This window comes from Myodes glareolus, chromosome 7 (assembly GCF_982192425.1).
Source record: "Myodes glareolus chromosome 7, mMyoGla1.1, whole genome shotgun sequence".
NCBI classification, from domain to species: domain Eukaryota; kingdom Metazoa; phylum Chordata; class Mammalia; order Rodentia; family Cricetidae; genus Myodes; species Myodes glareolus.
In genome coordinates, this window is record NC_142032.1 from 40,218,648 (window position 1) to 40,238,981 (window position 20,334).

The following is a 20,334-nucleotide window of genomic DNA, read 5'->3' on the forward strand; positions in this document are numbered from 1 at the left end:
TTCTTAAATAAATAATAATCAAATGAATGAATGAATGAATGAATACATGAGCATGTGTTCCTGAGTTACAAATCAAAAACTAAAATAAACACAATTTGGCCATTTTCCCTCTACTGCTAACCATGTGCTAATTGTCTCTAAATGATAAACAAGAAAATAAGGATTCTGGTCCCCAAAGGAAGAGAGCCCATATACTACCAGCCATGATACAAATTGTTATATCAGTAAACTATTCTTTAAAATTAGTCTGAAGATTCTCACTGCTAACAGCCTTTGCTTATCTCATCTCAGTATAAAAACTGTAACACTGCCACCCCTGCCCCAAAGTCGTCACATGTACCAGGAACACATCACACTTGAACAGAAGCAGCCAGACCCAGGAGAGGTCTGAAAGGAATGTCCGGTGGCTTTATTTGGTCCAGGTCACCAGAAGCGACAGACATCAGTGCCACCCTGTGCTAGGAATGAACGCATGCATACTGCAAACATGCCTCATGGCTGGGCTTCGCACATGCGTTAACCATTTCTTTCTAAAATTTATAAGCAATGAAATCAATTTTTCCAAGTTCTAGAGGCTGTAAGGATCCACAGTCTAGGCACCAATAAAGTCAGTAAAGGCTGGCCTCCTCATGGCTGCCACCTTCTCTCAGTTCTACACGGTGGAAGGGCAAACACAGTCTGCATCCTTTGCCTAGGATGAGCGTCCACTCTTGTTCACCAAACAAATTACTGTCTACCTCATTTATAAAATGATGGGAAACTCCTGGGGAAGAAGCTCAGTAAGTAGAACGCCAGTCCAGCACACACACTGTGCCTGAATTTGGTCCCCCGGCACTGCAACTGAGACGGCAAGACTTCAAGGACGTCTGAGCCATCCTTGCTGGAAGTAGCCTGTGCTCGTTAGTATTCATACCTTCCTCATCCTCACAAGGGGCATCAGTGAAGGCAGCAGGGTAAAGCCCCTCATGTACTCACTACTCTCTCTCCTTCACAGTACAGGTCACCAACGTCTGCCAAATACATAATTAGAGCCTGTTTGATACACTGTGACCTTAAAGTACATGATTGTGACCTATCCGCCTTAACTCCTTTGGAGAATGACATACTGTAAATGAGGGACACTTCTGACTACTAATGGGTGGTATAGAAATTTGAATGAGAACGGCCCATGTGCTCACACATCTGAATACTTGGTTCCCAGTTGGAGGAACTGTCTGGGAAAAACTAGGAGTGGGGGAAGTGTGTCATGGATTTTTGAGCTTTCAAAAGCCCATGCCATTAACAGTTTGCTCTCTCTGCCTCGTGGTTGTATCAAGATGTGAACTCACCTATTGCTCCCACCTGCTTGCCTGCTGCTACACTCCCACTAGGATGGTCTCAGACTCAAACGCTCTGAAACTGTAAGCCCCAAAGTAATGCTTGACTTTTATAAATTGCTTTGGTCATGGCGGTTAATCATAACAATAAAAGGTGGACTCTCCAAATACTTAGCCTTTGAAAATCAAAGCTGGTCCCTAATCAGGCAGAGAAGAATTGAAGTCCTAATCCACCATCTCTCTGGCTTACACTTTGGCTTGTTGCATTCAATGAAGTGTTGAAGCATTTACTGTTCCTACAATATCTGTGCTTTAAAAAAGGCCACGAGCAAAAAGCTGATCTCAGGGAAATGTGCACAGGATAGAAGACAGCTGCTTTACAAAATCAACAGATGAGAAAGATTTGTGTTGGATAAATGCTTCTCCGGCATCATCTTAACCTGCAAGATGATGCTGATTCTCGTGAACTGAAGAATATGGCTACTTGAGGTGGGAGGACAGAAGGACAGGAAAGGTGGGCAAGAAACAAGAACAATACGGTCTCACCCTCTTAGTCAATAGCCGGATACAGCCTAACCTGACCAAGCCATGAAATCTGTCGCTGGAGACTAATCTGCCCTGCCTGTGTATTTTCTGCAAAATGCACACATGTATGCATACATGCAAACACAAACATTCACACAAGAACCTAGTAAGCTTTGGGTACATTCGCAGTAAATTTCTTAGACTCGTGTTTACTAAGACAAATAACTCCAGCAACTATAATGGATTTTTATTTATAAAATTTTGTTTACAAATGAAAATGTTATAAATAAACAAAAAAATTCTACTTATAACATATTTTTATTTTCATAGATCATATTCTTCCAAAAATGGAAATAGGCAACTTAAGAACAAAGATCATCAGAAATCCTACCACAAATTATTACTCCAAAATTAAGGTTTTAATAAAATAAAATATTCCATAAAAAGGAGTGATAATACGTGAGTAAGGAAGTCAGGATCAGAGGGAACCTTCACCCGACGATGGATGGAGATAGAGACGAAGACCCACATTGGAGCACTGGACTGAGCCCCCAAGGTCCAAATGAGGAGCAAAAGGAGGGAGAACATGATCAAGGAAGGCAGGACCATGAGGAGTGTGTTCACCCACTGATACAAGGGGACTGATCTAATGAGAGTTCACCAAGGCCAGCTGGACTGGGACTGAACGAGCACGTGATCAAACTGGATTCTCTGAATGTGGCTGGCACAGGGACTGTCTGAGAAGCCATTGATAATGGCACTGGAACTTGTTTCCTCTGCATGTACTGGATTTTTGGGATCCTAGTCTGTTTGGATGCTCACCTTCCTAGACCTGGAGGGAGGGGGGAAGAACCTGAACTTCCCACAGGGCAGGAAACCCTGAGTACTCTTAGGGCTGGAGAGGGAGGAGGAGAGGGAGTGGGGAGAGTGGAAGGGTATTGGGAGGAGGGGCGGAAGTGGAAACTTTTATAAATTAATAAAAAAGAAAAAAATTTAAAAAAGGAGTGATAATGAAATATTCTATTTTTCACATTAAATTTCAATACTTTTTTCTAAGATACTATACTAAACTAAATAAATAACTTTTGATTTGAAAAGTCATTAGAATTTATTTCTCTTTTAAAAAAGAAAGTCAGAAAGGACCTGGGAACACTTTAGTGTTTGATAATTTCTCACTTTTTTCTAGGCTGAGGAAAAAACCCTGCCCACAACAATCTCCACCTGACACTCCTCATTGACGTCTAAAAGGAAGCGAGTTTAGTCTCCTGCTTCCTACGGAGAATTTCCACCCCTTCCAGAAAGCAGGAGTCACTGAGGAAGTCAGCCCATGGCAGATGGCAGGAGTTCCCACTTCTAGAAACGAGCAGTCAATGTGACGTGGAAATTAAGGTCCCTACACAGGAAGAGCTGACTCAACCCCTGCTGTAGTCGCCACCAGCCTGGAACTTTCCTGTAGACTGGGAGTTTCCAGGACCAAGCTCCAGCTACTAGGGCTGGTGTTGAACACCTGGGCCTAAGGCCACTCTGGAGGCCGGGAGCAGTGCTGGGTCCAACTTCTCCACCCACCATAGGTACCACTTCTGCTCTTAAACCCACATGGCTCAGAAGCAGTATGTGAAGAGTTCTTGTCACATGTCAGAGATTTCATTTATTTAATTTTTTAACATTTTATTTATATTTATTTTATGTGTATGGATATTTTGACTGCATGTATGTCTGTGTACCACATGCATGCAGTATCTACACAGGCCAGAAGAGAGTATATCAGATTCTCTGGACTGGCTTTACAGACCGTTGTAAACTGCCATGTGGGAGCCAGGAACTGAACACGGGTCTTCTGGAAGAGCACAGTTCTTTTAACCACTGAGCCATCTCTCTAGCCGCTCGCCCCGCCGCATTTATTTGCTTTAAAGCAGAACACTGTGTTTAATTACAATCATACAAAAGATTTTATTATGACCCAAGTCATATCTGTGGCAGCATCAGCATGTATCCAGTGCCTACATGTACCATGTTAAAACTTCATGTGTGATACATATGGCCTCCTTATCCTGTGTTTCTCTTCTTATCCTCATTCTCCAAATGAGAAGACTGAGGTTTAGGAAGTGAATCCCACGTCTATGATCAAAAGGAAGCAAAAGAACCAGGGTGGGATCCCAGGCATTCTATCAACAACTGTCCAAATTAATGGAAAATTGGTTTGGTTCACTGATGAGCAAACCTGGGTAACTGCAGATACAATAAGCATCTCTTAATTTTGCTCGGCTCACATTAATTTCATATCACACTTGCTTGGAAAAGGCAAGGATTATACAAATGGGTAAATTAAAGAAATCTCAAAAATCAGACAGCCCCTAAATACCCAGTGCTAAGCTTTAGTCGAACAAATCACAGCAGCCTGGGCTACACAATGAATGGCAGGCAAGCCTGGGCCGTAGAGGGAGAGTCTGCTTAAAGAAAAACAAAGTTTTAAGGATTACAATAAAACATATATCTGAGATTACTGACTTTTTCCTGGTGCATTCCTAAAGGATGAGGTTCTAAAAACCATGGCAGTGCAGAAGCAGACTCAGGCAGGCCAGAGGATCAGGTTCAAGGCTTTTGTCACTATTGGAGGCTACAATAGTCATCATGTTGGTCTTAGAATTATTAAGTGGTCCAAGGTGGTAGCCACTGCCATCCGGGGAGTCATCATCTTGACCAAGCTTTCTACAGTCCCTGTGCAGAGAGGCTACTGGGCAACAAGACTGGCAAGTCCCATACTTCCATGCGAAGTGGCAGACCACTGTGGCTCTATGTTGGTACAACTCATGCCTGTCCCCAGAGGCACCAGCATAGTCTTTGCTCCTGTGCCCAAGAAACTACTGATGATGACCAGTATTGATGACCGCTACATATCAGCCAGGGGCTGCACTTTACCTGGGCAACTTTGCCAAGGCCACCTTTGATGCAATCTCTAAAACCTACAGCTACCTGACCCCTGACCTCTGGAAAGAGACTGTGTTCACTAGGTCTCCTTATCAGGAGCGTCTTATGAAAACCCACACCAGGGTCTCTGTTTCAGCTGTGGCTACCACATCAGGGTTTTTATACAAGAAAAGTTAAGTGAATTAAGTCTGTTAAAAAATAAATAAAAATAAAATTGAGAATCCTAGAATATGGTGAGCTGGAAAAAAACATTCTAAACAATATGGTTAAAATAATTTTTATACTGCATTGCTCCTTTATTTTCCATTTGCCCATAAGATAAATATTTAGATAGATTATCAAGAGGTGGGGCACTGAGTAACAGGGTGGGGATTTTCCCTCTGCAGGTGGCCAAAGGTAGCATTTACTGGCTCTTCTACATAGAGTCTAAGCAGATCATCACGTTCAATCACGGTGTCCACCAACCAGATCGGCTCTGTTGGTCAAAGTTAAGAAGCGAAACTACTTCTATTACTTGTGTGGCTATAATAAAAGACCCTGACAACAGCAATGTAAAGAAGGATTTTTTTTTTTTTTTCCCTCACAGTCGGAGGGGATACTCCATCACGGCGGGGAACTCAAGGTAGCAGGAGCTTGAAGCAGCGGATCACACTGTGTCCACCCACAGAGTGAAGAGAGGGACAAACCCTGGGCAGGGAATGGTGCCACCCACAGTGGGGCAGTCTTTCTGCTTCCATAAACCTTGGAAGCTACTTCCTCAACCACCTGCATGCCCAGAAGACAGGGGTCTGTAGAACTCATCAAGGTGACAATCAGGATCAACCACCACATGACTTAATTAGACATTATGACTCAAGATCCAGACCACAGTCCAAGGAGGACTGCCTCACCTAAAATAGATCACTAGCTAGTCCAGACTTCCTGAGTCTACAAGATCTAAGTTTAGTAGGAAAATCTGCCAAGACAGACGGATGTTTGAACACGGTAATGCCCCACCGCTATCTGTCTCAGTGCTTACCCATTTCTGCCAGGGGTCAAACCACCTCTGCCTACCTTCAATCCATTCACTATAGGCTGTCACAGAGAACTTCTGGCCATCCAAGGTGTAAAATTCTCCTTGAGCCAGAGCCTTCCCACCGGTGCTGTGGTTTTCATAGTTCCTCACTGATTCGTTGCAGGAAGAGCTTCCACCATCGATGACGCCAACTAAAGCCCAAGCTTGCCTAGGAAAGGAAAACAGCAAGCACATTTGGTTAGCTGTCAGAGAACCGGCCCAAGCGCCGGAGCGGACATGGATAGCGAGGGAAGCTGCTTTTCAACATCTGCACCTCATTTCCCTCTCTTCCCAGGAGGCTGCAGTTTCCAGGCTTTTGCTGAAGCCGCTGATGCCACAGAGGCAAATTCACCTGATTTTCGCAAACTTGTTTTTCCAGCTTTGTCACAGGTGAAGCCCTGATGACGACGGCATCAGTTAATCACGGACTTCCTTCCTGGACACCCACACGCGAGCATGTGTCATTCTGGACATGATCTCTTGCTGTCTCCTAAAAAAAGACTGCCATCTGCTCTCCTGTAGTGTTTGGTGGTTGTTTTATTTTTGAGTCAGGGTCTTGGGTAACCCAGGCTAGCACGAAATTATGTAGCTGAGAGAATAATCTTAAATTCTGGACCCTCTTGCCTCCACGACCAAAGTGTGGGGCTGCCATCACACCTGGCTTCTCAATTTGTCTTGGTTTTGTTTGGTTGATTAGGGATAGAGCTCAGGGCCTGAAAGCTTTAAAAGTCAATGCTGGGGGTCTGGGTACCTGAATGTTCAGGTAGACTAACTCAACACTGAGGTGAACCGTGGCTCTCAAGCCTTAGCAGTAGTACAACTCGAGGGAGGAATGGCTGAATCAGATGGCTGCCCCACTCTGCTGCCACCACAGCCTGAGAGTCAGAGGGTCAGAGAATCTGCAAGTCTAGCAAATTCACAGTGAAGCCAAATGACGCTCCTAAGGGCCTGAGAACCCTTAGCATCTAGGGAGTGGGCTCCATCAGTAGAGAAGCTGCCGGAAAAGCAGAAAAACCTAAGTTCAGATGCCCAGCACCATAAAAGGCAGGATCCAGCGGCACACATGAGTGATCCTACTACAGAGGCAGACACGGGCAGATCACTATAGCTTACTGACTAGTTACCCTAGACAACTCTATGGACTCCAGGTTCAGGGGAAGGAAGGTCTTATCTTAAAATATGAAATGGAAAGCAATTGAGGGAGACACTAAAGGTTGCCCAAGGGCCTAACCACGCCCCCACACACCCCTAATTCAGAGGTCACAGTTTACAGCAGTAATTATCTCTCTTTTGTCTTGGGTTCTACTCTTTGAAAACATGATCTAAGACAACCCGGGCATTACCAGTTTTTAATGTCTGTGCATTTAGGCACAGTTGAGAATCACTAAGTACGAAGCTTCCAAACATCCTTAAAGCCACAGAATTGTTAGTCAACAAATTTCAATTTAAAAAAAAAAAATTACCTGCAGAAAGCAAAGTGCTTTTAAAATGTCAAAATGGACTCGCCCCAGCTTGTGTCCAAAGTTTGTCAAAGAAAAAAAAAAATACAGCAACAAAAGCCAGGAAACTTTTTTTAAGCCTCCTGGTTCAAAACAAAGAAAAATGTGAACTTCATACTTTGAGAAGAAAAATACTAAGTGTAATCTATGCCAGACAGATGGCTAGATGCTCAGAGAAAAAGTTCACTCAAGCAAGCCTCCAGCCTCCCAAGTCCCACAGCTGCCCCTGTGAGGATTAGGGGCTGAGAACCAGTCAGAGCTGTTTCTAACCCTTGATACAGCAGAAAGGATCAAACAAAGAGTGTCTCAACTATTATCTCCCAGTAGAGAGGAGAGGAAGAATGTCAGAGGCTCCCTTTCCTGCCCAGAACTGCCTGAGCAACTACCAAACAATGTTCTGTTCTATTAACATTATCTCAAGAACACTCCCACTTCCTCCTCCACTTGTGGGAAATTTCAATGCGCTAGCACCCAGTCTTCAAGAGGTGCCTGCTTATGTACACTGGAGGTAATGTCAATCCAATGGAAGCTGGTGTACACCATTCTAACTCCTCCATTAGGTGAGTGGTGATGTGTTAAAGAAAATTTATAAGGCAGTTCAGTAGGGGGAAAAAGCAAAGTCAAGACAGTTACCATTGGTGACACAAGATCAGAAGCACTGACCTGGGGGAACAGAAGCTGCCACGGCTGTCACAGCTACACCAGGAAGCACAGCAGGTGCTCTGGGGTGTGTAGTATTAGTGACCTCTAAATGCTGTGGAACATTTGTTTAATGATGCAAAGATGCGTTGCGTTCTTTTATGTTACATTTATTTAATTTTGTGAAGCTGTGTTTCTTTGCCTGTCTAAAACACCTGACTGGTCTAATAAAGAGGTGAATGGCCAATAGCGAGGCAGGAGAGAGACTAGGCGGGGCTGACAGGCAGAGAGAATAAGTAGAAGGGGAAATCTGGGAAGAAGAGATCAAGGGGAAAGAAAAGGAGGAGGACATCAGGGGTTAGTCACCCAGCTACACAGCAAGTCATGGAGCAAGAAGCAAAGATAGGATAAACAAAAAAGCCCAGAGGCAAAAAGTAGATGGGATAATTTAAGAAAAGCAGACAAGAAAAAAGCCAAGCTAAGGCTGGGCGTTTAAAAGTAAGAATAAGCCAGGCGGTGGTGGCACATGCCTTCAATTCCAGCACTTAGGAGACAGAGACAGGCAGATCTCTGTGAATTTGAGACCACCCTGAGCTACAGAGCAAGTTCCAGGACAGGCTCCAAAGCTACAGAGAAACCCTGTCTCAAAAAACCAAATAAATCTCAAAAACCCAAATAAACAAACAGAAGTAAGAGTAAGCCTCTGTGATTTATTTGGAAGCTGAGTGGTGCCCCCCCCCAAAGAGCGAAAGAGAAAAGAGTAAAAAACAAAGCAACTGCAACTCTGATTTGGACCTTCAAGGTTCCCCAAAAGGCCCATGTGTTGAAGGCTTGTTTTCCAGGCCATGGAGCTATTAAAGAGTAGCTAGACCTTAAGGAGGTGGTAGAGAGAGGGAGAGAGGCCTTAGGGTGGCCAGCTAAGGGCTGTAGAGGTAAGAGTACTGCTGTTCTTCTGGAAGACAAATCCTAAGTGGCCTGCACTACAGGAAGCAAGCAGCTCACAATCTAGCTCCATGGGATCTGACACCCTCTTCATGCCTGTGTGGACACACACATACACATACTCACACACGTACACACACATTTACACACGGATCACTGGGGGCATGCCCCAGCAGAGCTTTATGGCACTACATACACACACACATACACATACACTACAAACATATACACACTCACACACACTGCAAACACATACACAACACACACTCACACATGGATCACTGGGGGCATGCCCCAGCAGGGATTCTGACACGACACATATATACACACACACACACACACACACACACATACATCATTGGGGCATGCCCTGGCAGGGTTTCCGGCAACCCAGGCCCCTCTTCTCACTCTCCATCCTGGGCACCATGGGGTAAGCAGTTTTACCCACTATCATTACTGTGATGTTCTCTGCCTTGCCACAGACCTAAAGCCACAGGGCCAAGTAACCATGGACCGAACTCTCTCAAACTGTGAGTAATCTCTCCTCCTAGGTTATTAGTCTTGAATATTCATTCTGTCATGGTTCCTGAAAGCTGACTAACACAACAGACGTGTACCTTTATCAAGAATATGTTTCTACTCCTGGCCTAACCATTACAGGAATGGGTGCATGCGCACATCAGTAAATGGGTAAAGGAACTTTTGCAGAAACACATCTTATAAAGGTCCAAGCTGGAAAGGCATTCTGATATCCACAATAAATTGCAACATATTCATTCAATAGAAAATAAACAATGGTTGATGCTAGGCATAGTGGCACACACCTTTAATCCCAGCACTTGGGAGGCAGAGGCAGGTGAATCTCTGTGAGTTCGAGGCCAGCCTGGTCTAAAGAGTGAGTTCCAGGACAGCCAGAGCTACACAATGAGACCCTGTCTCAGGAAAACAAACAAACAAACAATGGTGAAAAAAGGCTCGCCCTATGTGTTGAAATATGAGCAGTGCTCATGAGGTGAGCAAAAATAGCCAGACACAAACTATTTAGTCTGCTACCATTTCTATGAAGCTCGAAAGAGGACTAACCTAAGCCCTGGCACGCTCCCTAGTTCAGGAGAACACCGCCTGCAGAGAGGAAGGAATGATTGGTGCACAGCAGTGGGGGCAGGAGGCCTATGAGCTACTGCTGCTGTTTTCTTTCTTGGCCTGGGTGGTGACTACATAAGGACCGCCTTGTGATCCACCATTAGGCCTCCCATTCCTATTTCAGCCCTTCTCCATTTGTGTCTCAGAGCAAACCCTCAGAGGCTTTGCTCATGCTTGCCTGTGTCTAGACCTCCGTTCTTTGCTGCCTATGCTGCATACTGCTCAAACTCCTGGAGGCCCCCTGCCTCTGGAGCATGCCTATGCCCCATGCTAGCTTTTGGCTGTTGGTTTTCTGGCTTGTGTTTTGACATCTCATAAGAACAAGTGAAAAAGAAGCAATTCAAGATGGTAATAGACCTCTTTCCTTCACTAACATTATCTTCGAGGCTTTGTGCCCAAAGGAAATTTCCGCGTGCAGTTTTGAGGCCCTCTCACTTCTGACAGTGCAGACATTTCCCAGTATGCCTAAGAACATTCAGTAGAATTACCTATGGGTTGTTTTTTTGTTATCTTCCTTCCTTTCTTCCTTTATTCCTTCCTTCCCTCCTTCCCTCTCTTCTTTCTTCCTTCCTTTCTTTCTTCCTTTCTTTCTTTAATTAAATGGTGACCTTGTTACTTCCCTCAGCCTCCAGGCAGCTCAGGAATTCCAGGGTGATGAGTAGAGACTCTTCTACAGAATTAGTAGAGATAACTTCTGTACAAATGATTAGCTTAGCTCTCCAACTTTTGGCTGCCTCTCCTGTGTCAGAATGACAGAACTGAGCCAATGAAGCGAGTGGAATCAAAATAGCAAGGAAAGGATTCCAATCAAATTAGCACGCAAAAGATTCCAAATGAGAAAGAAAAAGAAACCTAAGCATGTCTGCTACCCCTTAGGGCTTTTATGACAGGCTTCCCATGGACCGTTGCCCTAAGCTCTCAACTGCTCAGTTGTCTCAATTAGCCTAGGCTCCAGCATCTTCAGCTTCATTATGCTCAGAAGGTAATGGGAAGAGGAAGTCTCTTCAGAGGCAAATTACCTTCACTCTGCCCAGGGTTTTTCAGAACCACATCCCTGTGCTTTCCACTGGCCCTAGAGACAATTCATGGAGGGCTTCCTAAACCAAAGCCAAGAATGTTCTGTGTACCACATCTAACAGTTAAATCCATGGTTCAAACAAGAGGCAACCTGATGCACCAATAGGAAAGGCCCCTGGGAGTGGCCGTGCAGTCAGCTAAATCAGCAGCTGCGGTCTGTGGTTTTCTGGCCCCCTTCTCTGCTTTCACAGGATACAGACTCTACCGCAGGGCTGGGAAGTGAGGAACAAGGTCTACCTACCTGTAGCCCAGCCCTTGGATCAGCTTACTTCCCAACCGGTCCTGGATCATCTGGATTGTTCCCTGTAACAGGCTCTTGACGGCTGAATCTCCAACAGCAATAGCTACAATCCGACCGGGTTCCTGAGCTCTCAGAAACTCCTGAAGCCGCCTGCTCTCATTGTGGTACTCGTGGGTATCAAACTTCTCATTTTCCAAAACTCTGGCTGTGTCTTGGTCAATGACCCTCACATTAAGGCCCCGGGAAAAGTCCTTTTCATAGGCATAGGAGCCAAAGGGCAAGCCTGAGGAATGCAGAGTCCTTGCCAACATCGTCCATGACGTCCTCCGTGCCCCATGTAACTCCAGTGTCCCGCCAGCCTCCACACCAATAAACTTTTTGCCAAATGTTGGCATACTTTCACCTTCATCTGATTTGCCATACAAGGTAATTGTTGCTTTGGATCTATAGCGGCATTTTTCTGCTCCAATATGAAGCGCCCCACCATCCTGGATCAGGATGTAACGAGTCCTCAAGGTAACGTTTCTGGATCCGTCTTCAGCATCCCCAAACACAAGCAGTCCTGCAAGGAGCAACACTACTTGAACCTTTGCAACTGTGTTCTAGCTAGCGGATGGGGGTCACTGGGGGTGGCCCAGGAGTGTGACTGGCCCCCTGGTTCCAATCCCAGTGGTTTCCTGGCTACTGCCACGATGTGACCAGCTGCAGGCTCCTTGGAGGAAGAGGCACCAGTCTTCCCTGTCATTGTGACCCTTTGGAGCTCTGGGTCAAAATAAACCCTCTAAGGCACTCCTATAAGTGCTTAATGCCAGCAATGAGAAAAACTGGATATCCCTTTGTCTTTCATCTTTCTTTTTTTGAAAGATGTTCACTACAGATATTCTATATGAGGAACAGCAAACGAGCCCCACATCACAGAGCACCCATGGGGCCCCCACAGACAGGGACTGTTACCTACCTCCATCCTGAATGACTATAGAATCCACTGTAGCATCTGAGGTCAGGCGAAACATATCTCCCTCCTTGATAACAACATGTTTTACAGAATCTTGTCCTGGATCCCAGTTCCTGAGACGAGGGTTTTGATCTGGACAATTCTCTACAAAACAAAAACAACACACCCCTGATACAGAACCCAGTCCAACAAAGTACAAGGAAACGACGTGACCAGCCAAGCCCAAGAATTACTGTCACTGAACACAGATTTGCATGGAAAATGCAGAGACACGGATCTCTGGCCACTGAAATAGAAATCCCACCCCTTCCCAAACACAAGAGGTATGAATTCTTTTCTTCAATATATTAAAAAAAAAGATGTTAGCACAAAATTAAGTCATCACCTGGTTCAGACCAGACTTCACAAGATAAAATGAAGTTCCCCTGACTACCTACTTTGGAAACAACAGTAATTTCTCTTGGACCCACACAGTAATGATGTTTTAGAGAAGAAAATCATAGGCTGGCAATGGAGCTCACTAGCATAGTGCTAGCTTATTAGGCCTGAGGTCCTGGATTTGATTCCCCTAATCTCAAACAGACAGACCGACAGACAAACTGACACACATTCTCTCTCTTTCTTTCTCTCTCTTTCTCTCTCTCAAAATACCTTGACTAAAGGAAAGAGAAATTGCAGAAATTTCTAACAAGTGTGCTAGATATCCAAAAGTTCCCTCCTAAACACAGGGATCCAGAAAGTTGGCAGTAACAGCACCTCTTTCCCCGCGTGTACACTTTCCCAACGGAACGACAGAAGGCAAGGGGCCAAAACCATGACTTCTCATTTTCAGAGATGAGGAAATTGCAGAGTAGAGAAGCCAACACAAAGATTAGTTAGCAGGTTGAGTGATGTGGAAGTTCCGCCTGAAGAAATGAGGTTCCTGTGCTTGTAATCTTCCGTTACCAGAATTGTAACTTGCCTCTTGAATAGTAGATAATAAAAATGACGACTGTTTGTATATGAAATACTTCTAGGGAAAAAAAAATCATAGCTTCACTTTTGATCAGCTAACAACTCACGGTTTGCTGGCGACCTTTTTGTCCACTCTGCAGCAGAAATTATAAATCTTGTAAAGTATAGATGGGGACGGGCATACTTCTACAAGTCTCTACACTAGCCTGGGAGAAAAGCCAGCATGTGTGAGATAAATAAATGATAAATAATGCGGTCCTTAATGTAAGTGCAAGTGTCCTCAGGCAAAGGAAGAAAAAGCTGGGGGTACTAAGGCAGCTCCAAAGATTCAGACCCCAAAGGGTGGAACTTAGTACTTAGATAAGAGGAGCATGAAGAGACAAGAATACACGAAATGTTGGGACCGGGGAACGGAACAATGAACAAGGCTTAAGAGCATGGACCACTCTCAGAGTTTGGTTCCCAGCACCCACATCTGGCTTACAACTGCCTGTGACTACAAGGCCTGTAACTTTCAAGGGATCCAATGCCCTCTTCTGACCTCTGTGATCAACCCTCATATGTGGCCTTCGTTCACGCAGATATACACAGATAAACTTAATTAAAAACAATAAAAATAAACCTATTTTAAAAATACGTGTACCCATGTATATACATCCCACCGACCTGGTCCATTTGTTACTCAAGTCACCCTGAGTAACAATTAAACAGAATCAGGGATGAGTGACATGTGCTTAAGGACAAGAAACACTGTGTCGAGGCTGACGGACCCTGTGTGAAAGCAAAGACCACTGGTGAGGAAGACAGCATTCTAAATTTGAATTTTGAACCTGTGCATCCCATGCTGTAATCTTCATATGCTGTCTCTCTGAAGTAAGAGCAAGAAAAATAAAATTAGTCTCACTAACTAGGGCTTTGGCAATTATTCGATGGGATTACTTTTCTCATATCAGATTTATAATAACTATTTAACTCTTCACATAGTTCATTAAACTAAAAGCAACCCTTGGAGCTGGCAGTGTAGCTCAGTGGTAGAAATGCTTGTTTAGCATAGACAAAGCCCAGAGTTCAGTCCCTAGCCCTATAGAAAATAAAATGACTTTTCTTCAGCCTCCCTATTTTCCTCATAAATCCTAGAGCTGGAATTCTCCAGAGTGTTAGATAAGAAGCAAACATCACATGTTATAAGCTACTGAGAAGGAATGCCATCTGTGGAGACCTGAAGCCCACTGTAAGAGTTATGCAATCAATTCCTAGACAGCACACTCCATCAAAACTATCACTCAAAAAATTCCTGAGTTGTTCCTTCCAGAACAATATACTTAAATGAGAAAATGTGTGATGTGTAGAAATCATTAAAAATCAACTCTGCCAGCCCCCACTCCTAGGCTGGCCCACTTGTGGAGTAAGCACATTTACAACAGCAAAAGCCAGAGTGGGGCTGACCGTAAAACACCTCAGCACCCAAGGTCTCTCCAGCAATCGTCTCTGCTTGCACGCCTGCACGGGGAGCTAAAGAACACTGACTCGGGGAGCCGCTTTTGGAGCCCAGAGTTTTCTGGACAGGCTAGGAAAATACCAAGGAAATCCACAGATTGCAGCTCTGATTTCCCCCTAGTCTGGCTTCCCGCTCCTGATGATTATTTGGAAAATGTGAATCAGAACTTGGTTATTGTGTTTGGAACTGGGAATAGAAAGCCAATACTACATGCAAGGGAAATCAATGTTATAAATTCACAGTGTGGCCAACTGGCTTGGTCATTGCTCTCACTCCCTGTTTATTCTTTTAGAATTGCTGGTAACTACTTCCCCTCCAGAACCTTAAAATTGGCAAAATCTCTGAAGTACCCCAAAAACCAAAATAAAATATTTGTAAGTTTTACAAAGGGAAAAGGGGGCCTCAACTGTTACACTATTATATCCAGTTAAGGAGGCTTCTACTCAGACAAAAATCTGTAGTAGATTTTGTCAAAAAAAAAAAAAAAAAGGACAAAAGACACTGGGGTACTTAACTCAGGCTGTAACGGCCTAGCTCTCTATGTCACAGCCCTGGGGTGACAATTAGATTGTTCCATGGGCACTTCAATGAAGCTGCTGCTTGTTGAAAACATTGAAGTTGATGGGCAACAAGTTTCTCCAAAACCAATCCAAATAAATTTATTACTACCACTAAATATTCTTTCTCTCTCTCCCTCTGTGTGTTTGTGTAAGTGTATGGGTGTGTGTCTCTGTGTCTGAGGAGTGGGGAGTGGGTAACACACGCACGTGGAGGCAAGAGAGTAGCCCACGGAGTTACTCCTCAGTCAGGCTAGGCAGGCTCCATTCAGTCTCGGGAATCCCCCCCCATTCCATCTTCCCAGCACTGGGATTACAAACCCATGCGACCAGATCTAGTTTTAAGATCTTTTTGACTATTATTTATGTGTGTGTGCTTGTGAATGGACGTCATGTGCATGCAGGTGTCCAAAGGAACCGGAAGAACCTGTTGGAGCCCCTAGAGTTCAGCGTGGTTGTGACCCGCTGTCCCACCGCTCACAGGTTCCGGGAACTGAACTCAGATTCTCACAACTGAATCATCTCCTCAGCACTGATCGTTACATTTCTGACCTGGCTTCTTGAAGAGCAAACATCATTTAAGAAACTAACGCTCCCGACATGATATTCAGCTATGAACTGACTGGGTAGGGCTGGACAAATACATCAACTTACATATATAAATATGCTTCTTTTAAGGATACACTTTATATAAAAAACATTTAAAACTTTTTTTTGCACTGTTTACCAAGTCCGTTCCAAAGCATAAAACAATTTCATTTTTAGTTACTTGTTTGTTTTTTAAATGAAGTCCACTTTATCACTATATGCATGACCAAATAAGCTCACTGCAATCCAGAACTCGCAGCTCCCACAAAGTACAGTCCTGCACTCCCACGGGAATTAGCAAAGATTCTGAAGGGCATTTTAAGAGATGCTCCAAGAACAACTTGAGCCCTGAGACACAGTGTGGGGCCAAAAATGCTGAGAAAGCCAAGCCCTCCCATTTACAATTTCCCACAGATTTGTCCAACAACTGCTCCCATTCATAAGACATCACACCCCATCCTACCCATGCATCGGGGTGATAGAGCCAGCCTAAGCAACAAGAGGTTTCTTTTTGTTTTAAAGTATTCTACCTCCTCTCCTTGGCTCTTCTTTTGGATCATGCTCTATGTGCACGCATGCATGCTGCCCACGGGCACACAGTACCTACCATCTGGAGCGTATTTTGAGGATATTCCCAAAATGACTGCAAGCGCCACAAAAAACGAGAAGCTGGTGATAGCGAAGCAGATGAAGGTGTTCTTGTGTCTCTGCTGCTTTCGGTCCTCCCTCGGCGTCTGCTGCTCCTCCGGGGAGAAAGCAAATGTTGTTGGGGCTTCTTGGCTGGTGGAGGTCAATTTGGCTGAAACGTGGTTCTTTGGGGGAGGAGGAGGCCGTAAGGGAACCACCTTCCCAGGAACGTAACCAGGTGAGCGATGGCCATTTCCGTTCTGAGGTTGCAGGAAAGCAGGGGAGTGTCCCCTGGAGCCAGCGGCATACATGATACCTTGTCACTGTGAAAAGGAAAAGGTTTTAAATGCGTGCCCTGTAAGGGCTTTAAAACTTGGTTTTGAGGCAGGGTCCTGTAGACCCAGGTGGGCCAGAACTTAGTATGTTAACCAGGCTAGCCTCAAACAAATCTACAAGTAGGCAATATTATCCCCATTTTGTTTCATGAAAAAGCTGAGCCCTAAAAAGAGATTCACACCAACCCAGGCCCTGACTCTAACGATCAGGCCCTTAACAGTTTGCGAAGGCATAATAAGACCCAACAGGTCTCAACGGCATGTTTATCTCTGGAATCTTCCATGAATAAGTTCACTCGACTAACGATACAAGATGATTTTTTAGGTGAGAAAAACTGACACACACACAAAGGCCCTCCTCTTCATGTTCATTACTGTTAGCACTAAGAACAAGTTGTAACTGACACTGTTAATCTGGTAGGGAGAAAGGAGGGAGGGGCGGTAAAGGGAAGGAGGGGGCAGGAAAGAGCCAGCTAGCTCCACCATATAATGTCTTGCTACGGTAACTATTGATAGCTTGGATGTGCTCAACAGCTTCAGAAATATGACACCCAAACTCTTCCATTGCATTCTTCCCGGAGCATCCTGAGTCACCTGAGTTCATCCAACACCCTCACAACAAATTCCCCGTGTCTACTACCAAATAAAGGACAAGAATTTAGTTGTACAGGGACCTCCAAATTGCTCTAAATCATCAACAAACTCATTAAACATAAAATGGCCCACTTAGAAGGGTTTCCCGGACCCAAATGACATAGAAATGGGGAACACAAAGAAAATCTAATCAGGAATTGATCATGAGTTTCTATGAGGCAAAAATCATTCTCCGAGTCAGTGTTTCTGGCAAAATGATGAGGCCTATGGGGCTCGATGTGTGAATAAAAACCATTGCCTAGATGAAGCTTAAAGCCATTATTTAGAAGAAGCTTACACTTCAGACAAAGAAAACACACTGGCATCCCAGGTGCTATTGAGGAAACTGCTCTATGCACCAAGCAGCGGACTCAAACAATGAACACAGCCAAGCAGAGTGTGACCTGCTTTAACAAAGAAAGGGATAGAGAGGATGTTCCTGTGTGCCAGGTTCACTGGAGGGGACACAACTGTCACCATCTGCTGTGAAAGGGGTGGGGTCGATGTCCCTTGAGCTTCAATCTTTCTGCCTCATTGTCTCAGGGTGAGAAGGGCTGGTGCTATTTTATCAAGCTGAAGAGCTCTTTCAGAAGATAATGTGCCACACCAGATGTAGCCACAAAAAAACAAAAAGCAGTGAGAGGCTCAGGTGATCACCAGTCCTCTGGAAATAACAGAGTAACAAGCCATCAACGTCACAAAATGGCAACTTAACATGAAAACTCAGAAGGCATCCACCATAAATGAATCCTTCTGAATCCATTAGCCCACTGGCTGAAAACGAAAAATGAGCCTCCACTCTTGTCCTCAAAAGTAAGCTAATACTTCCATGATATTTTAGAATAAACAATGCAAAAGAATCTTATTTCCAATTCATAAAAATCTTATTTCCAATTCATAAAAATGATTAAAATTATAAAACAGAAATATGTTTCCTTCAGGTTTCATTCCACATTGATGGATTTACTCTAGACACGGTACTATGAGTACATTACTTTAAAAAATATCGATTGCCACTTAGGGATGTAAATTATTCATGAAAAACGATGTCTCACTAACCCTGGAAGCAGTGGTGCTGAGACTGTCATGAGAGAAACGATGAGGGTCAGACAAAAGCACTGCAGCCCAGACACCCAGCTCCCAACTTAGTCTTAAATTGCTTGTTTGGAAGATTAAGATAAAATTCTCCCAATTGTATTCAGCCTCCCAAACTCTCAACAATAGCTACTTAATCCTGAAAATCCTATAGCAAAAGGGCACTGAAGTTTCCTCTGCCATTCCAGCTTCCGTGCAAGATCAGGCACAGTCCGGGCTTTCCTGGGGCCGCACGCTTCACTATAACGGTGTGTGCTGGCATCACCCGTCACTTCTTTCTGTTTATTTTATGGGCATTGTTCTTATCTTTTGTTCCGTTTTGTTTTTTGCTTGTATGTATACCTGTGTGAGGGTGTCAGATCTTGGAGTTACAGACAGTTGTTAGTTCCCAGTTCCTCTGGAAGAGTATTTAGTGATCTTAACCACTGAGCCATCGCTCCAGCCCTTGTCAGCCACTTTTTAAATATAGCTCTTATAGAATAGATTATACAGAAGGGGCTCATCCAGGTTTTCCTATACTTTGTTTTATTTATTTGGTTTGGTTTGGTTGGTTAGTTGCTTGTTTGGTTGCTTTTTCGTGACAGGGTTTCTCTGGGCAGCCCTGGTGTCCTGGAACTAGCTCTGCAGACCTGGCTGGACTTGAACTCACAGAGATCCTCCTGCCTCTGCCTCCTGAGTGCTGGGATTACACCACAGCGCAGCCTTACTATACAGTTTAAAGGCTACTATGGCATGGCACAGACCCTAAAATAAACAAGCCATCTACAATGAGAATATCCAAATTTTTCACATAGATATCAGAAAAACATTCCACAGTTTTTAAGGCATAATTTTGGGGGTTTGATGATATTTCAAAAGTCCTTGAAATAATTCTTATGAGTATTTACTTACCTGATGCCTTAAAAATATTATTAGCTCAAAAGACTTGATAATAAACAAGCAAATAATTAAATTTTTACACTAGTAATGCAAGTAAATATTTACGGCAGATAACAAAAAAAAATGTCTAAGTCTATAAAACCTTACTTACAAATGCTGATGTTAGGAAAAGTAGGCATTCAAAGAAGTATGGAATATGCAGTATTTTTTTAAATTCTCAGTCTCTTCTCACTTACCCCAATAACCCTAAAACCTCCCTAATATTTTAATTAAAATATTTTTCTTGAGATACAGACATGTGCCTCAAATAATAGCAAGGCTGAAGGAACAAATACAGTTGATAAGGAGGCATAAATTAATTTATGTGGTATAAGTACAGTCAGTTATCACAAAAAGCAATTATTTTTAATATCATAATGTTAAGGGCAGCAAGGGTTTTAACCTATAAAAGGAGTGACTCTGAGAGCACTGCTGGGGGATAAACAACTGACCATTGTCAAAGGCTGTACCATCTTGGCTAGGAGAGCATCTCATTCGAGTCTCTAAGTACCCATTCCATTTGCTCTTCTCTTCCTGCAGTGTTTAAAGTCTTCCTTTCAGCCTTATTAATTAATTAAGCCTCAATTAATTTATGTATGCATCCATTCGTCTCACTTGGTGTTTTCATGGGACCTTACACACAGTAGGTACTCAATAAGTAATTGCTCATCACAAAATCTGGTGAAGGAATTCATCATAGATGCTAGGAGAGGAGAGGTGTGTGTGTGTGTGTGTGTGCACAAGTGCACATGTCTATGTGTGTGTGTGTCTCCCAGGTATAATAGGGCATATATTTATTTATTCTGTGTG

At 43.9% G+C, this 20,334-nt stretch overlaps 1 protein-coding gene across 4 annotated transcripts in view; it reads right to left on the reverse strand.

Annotated features, from left to right (window-relative positions):
* Positions 1-20,334, reverse strand: part of Cemip2 (cell migration inducing hyaluronidase 2) — an 87,625-nt gene that overhangs the window by 54,080 nt on the left and 13,211 nt on the right. For all 4 annotated transcript variants that reach the window (XM_087908035.1, XM_085693697.2, XM_048438703.3 and 1 more), the window contains 4 exons: positions 16,524-16,866; positions 12,323-12,463; positions 11,365-11,926; positions 5,823-5,992 (listed from right to left, as the gene is read on the reverse strand). In XM_087908035.1, the coding sequence (XP_087764161.1) occupies positions 5,823-5,992; positions 11,365-11,926; positions 12,323-12,463; positions 16,524-16,854 (1,204 nt within the window). In that variant the 5' untranslated portion in view covers positions 16,855-16,866. The remainder of the gene's footprint in view (positions 1-5,822; positions 5,993-11,364; positions 11,927-12,322; positions 12,464-16,523; positions 16,867-20,334) is intronic.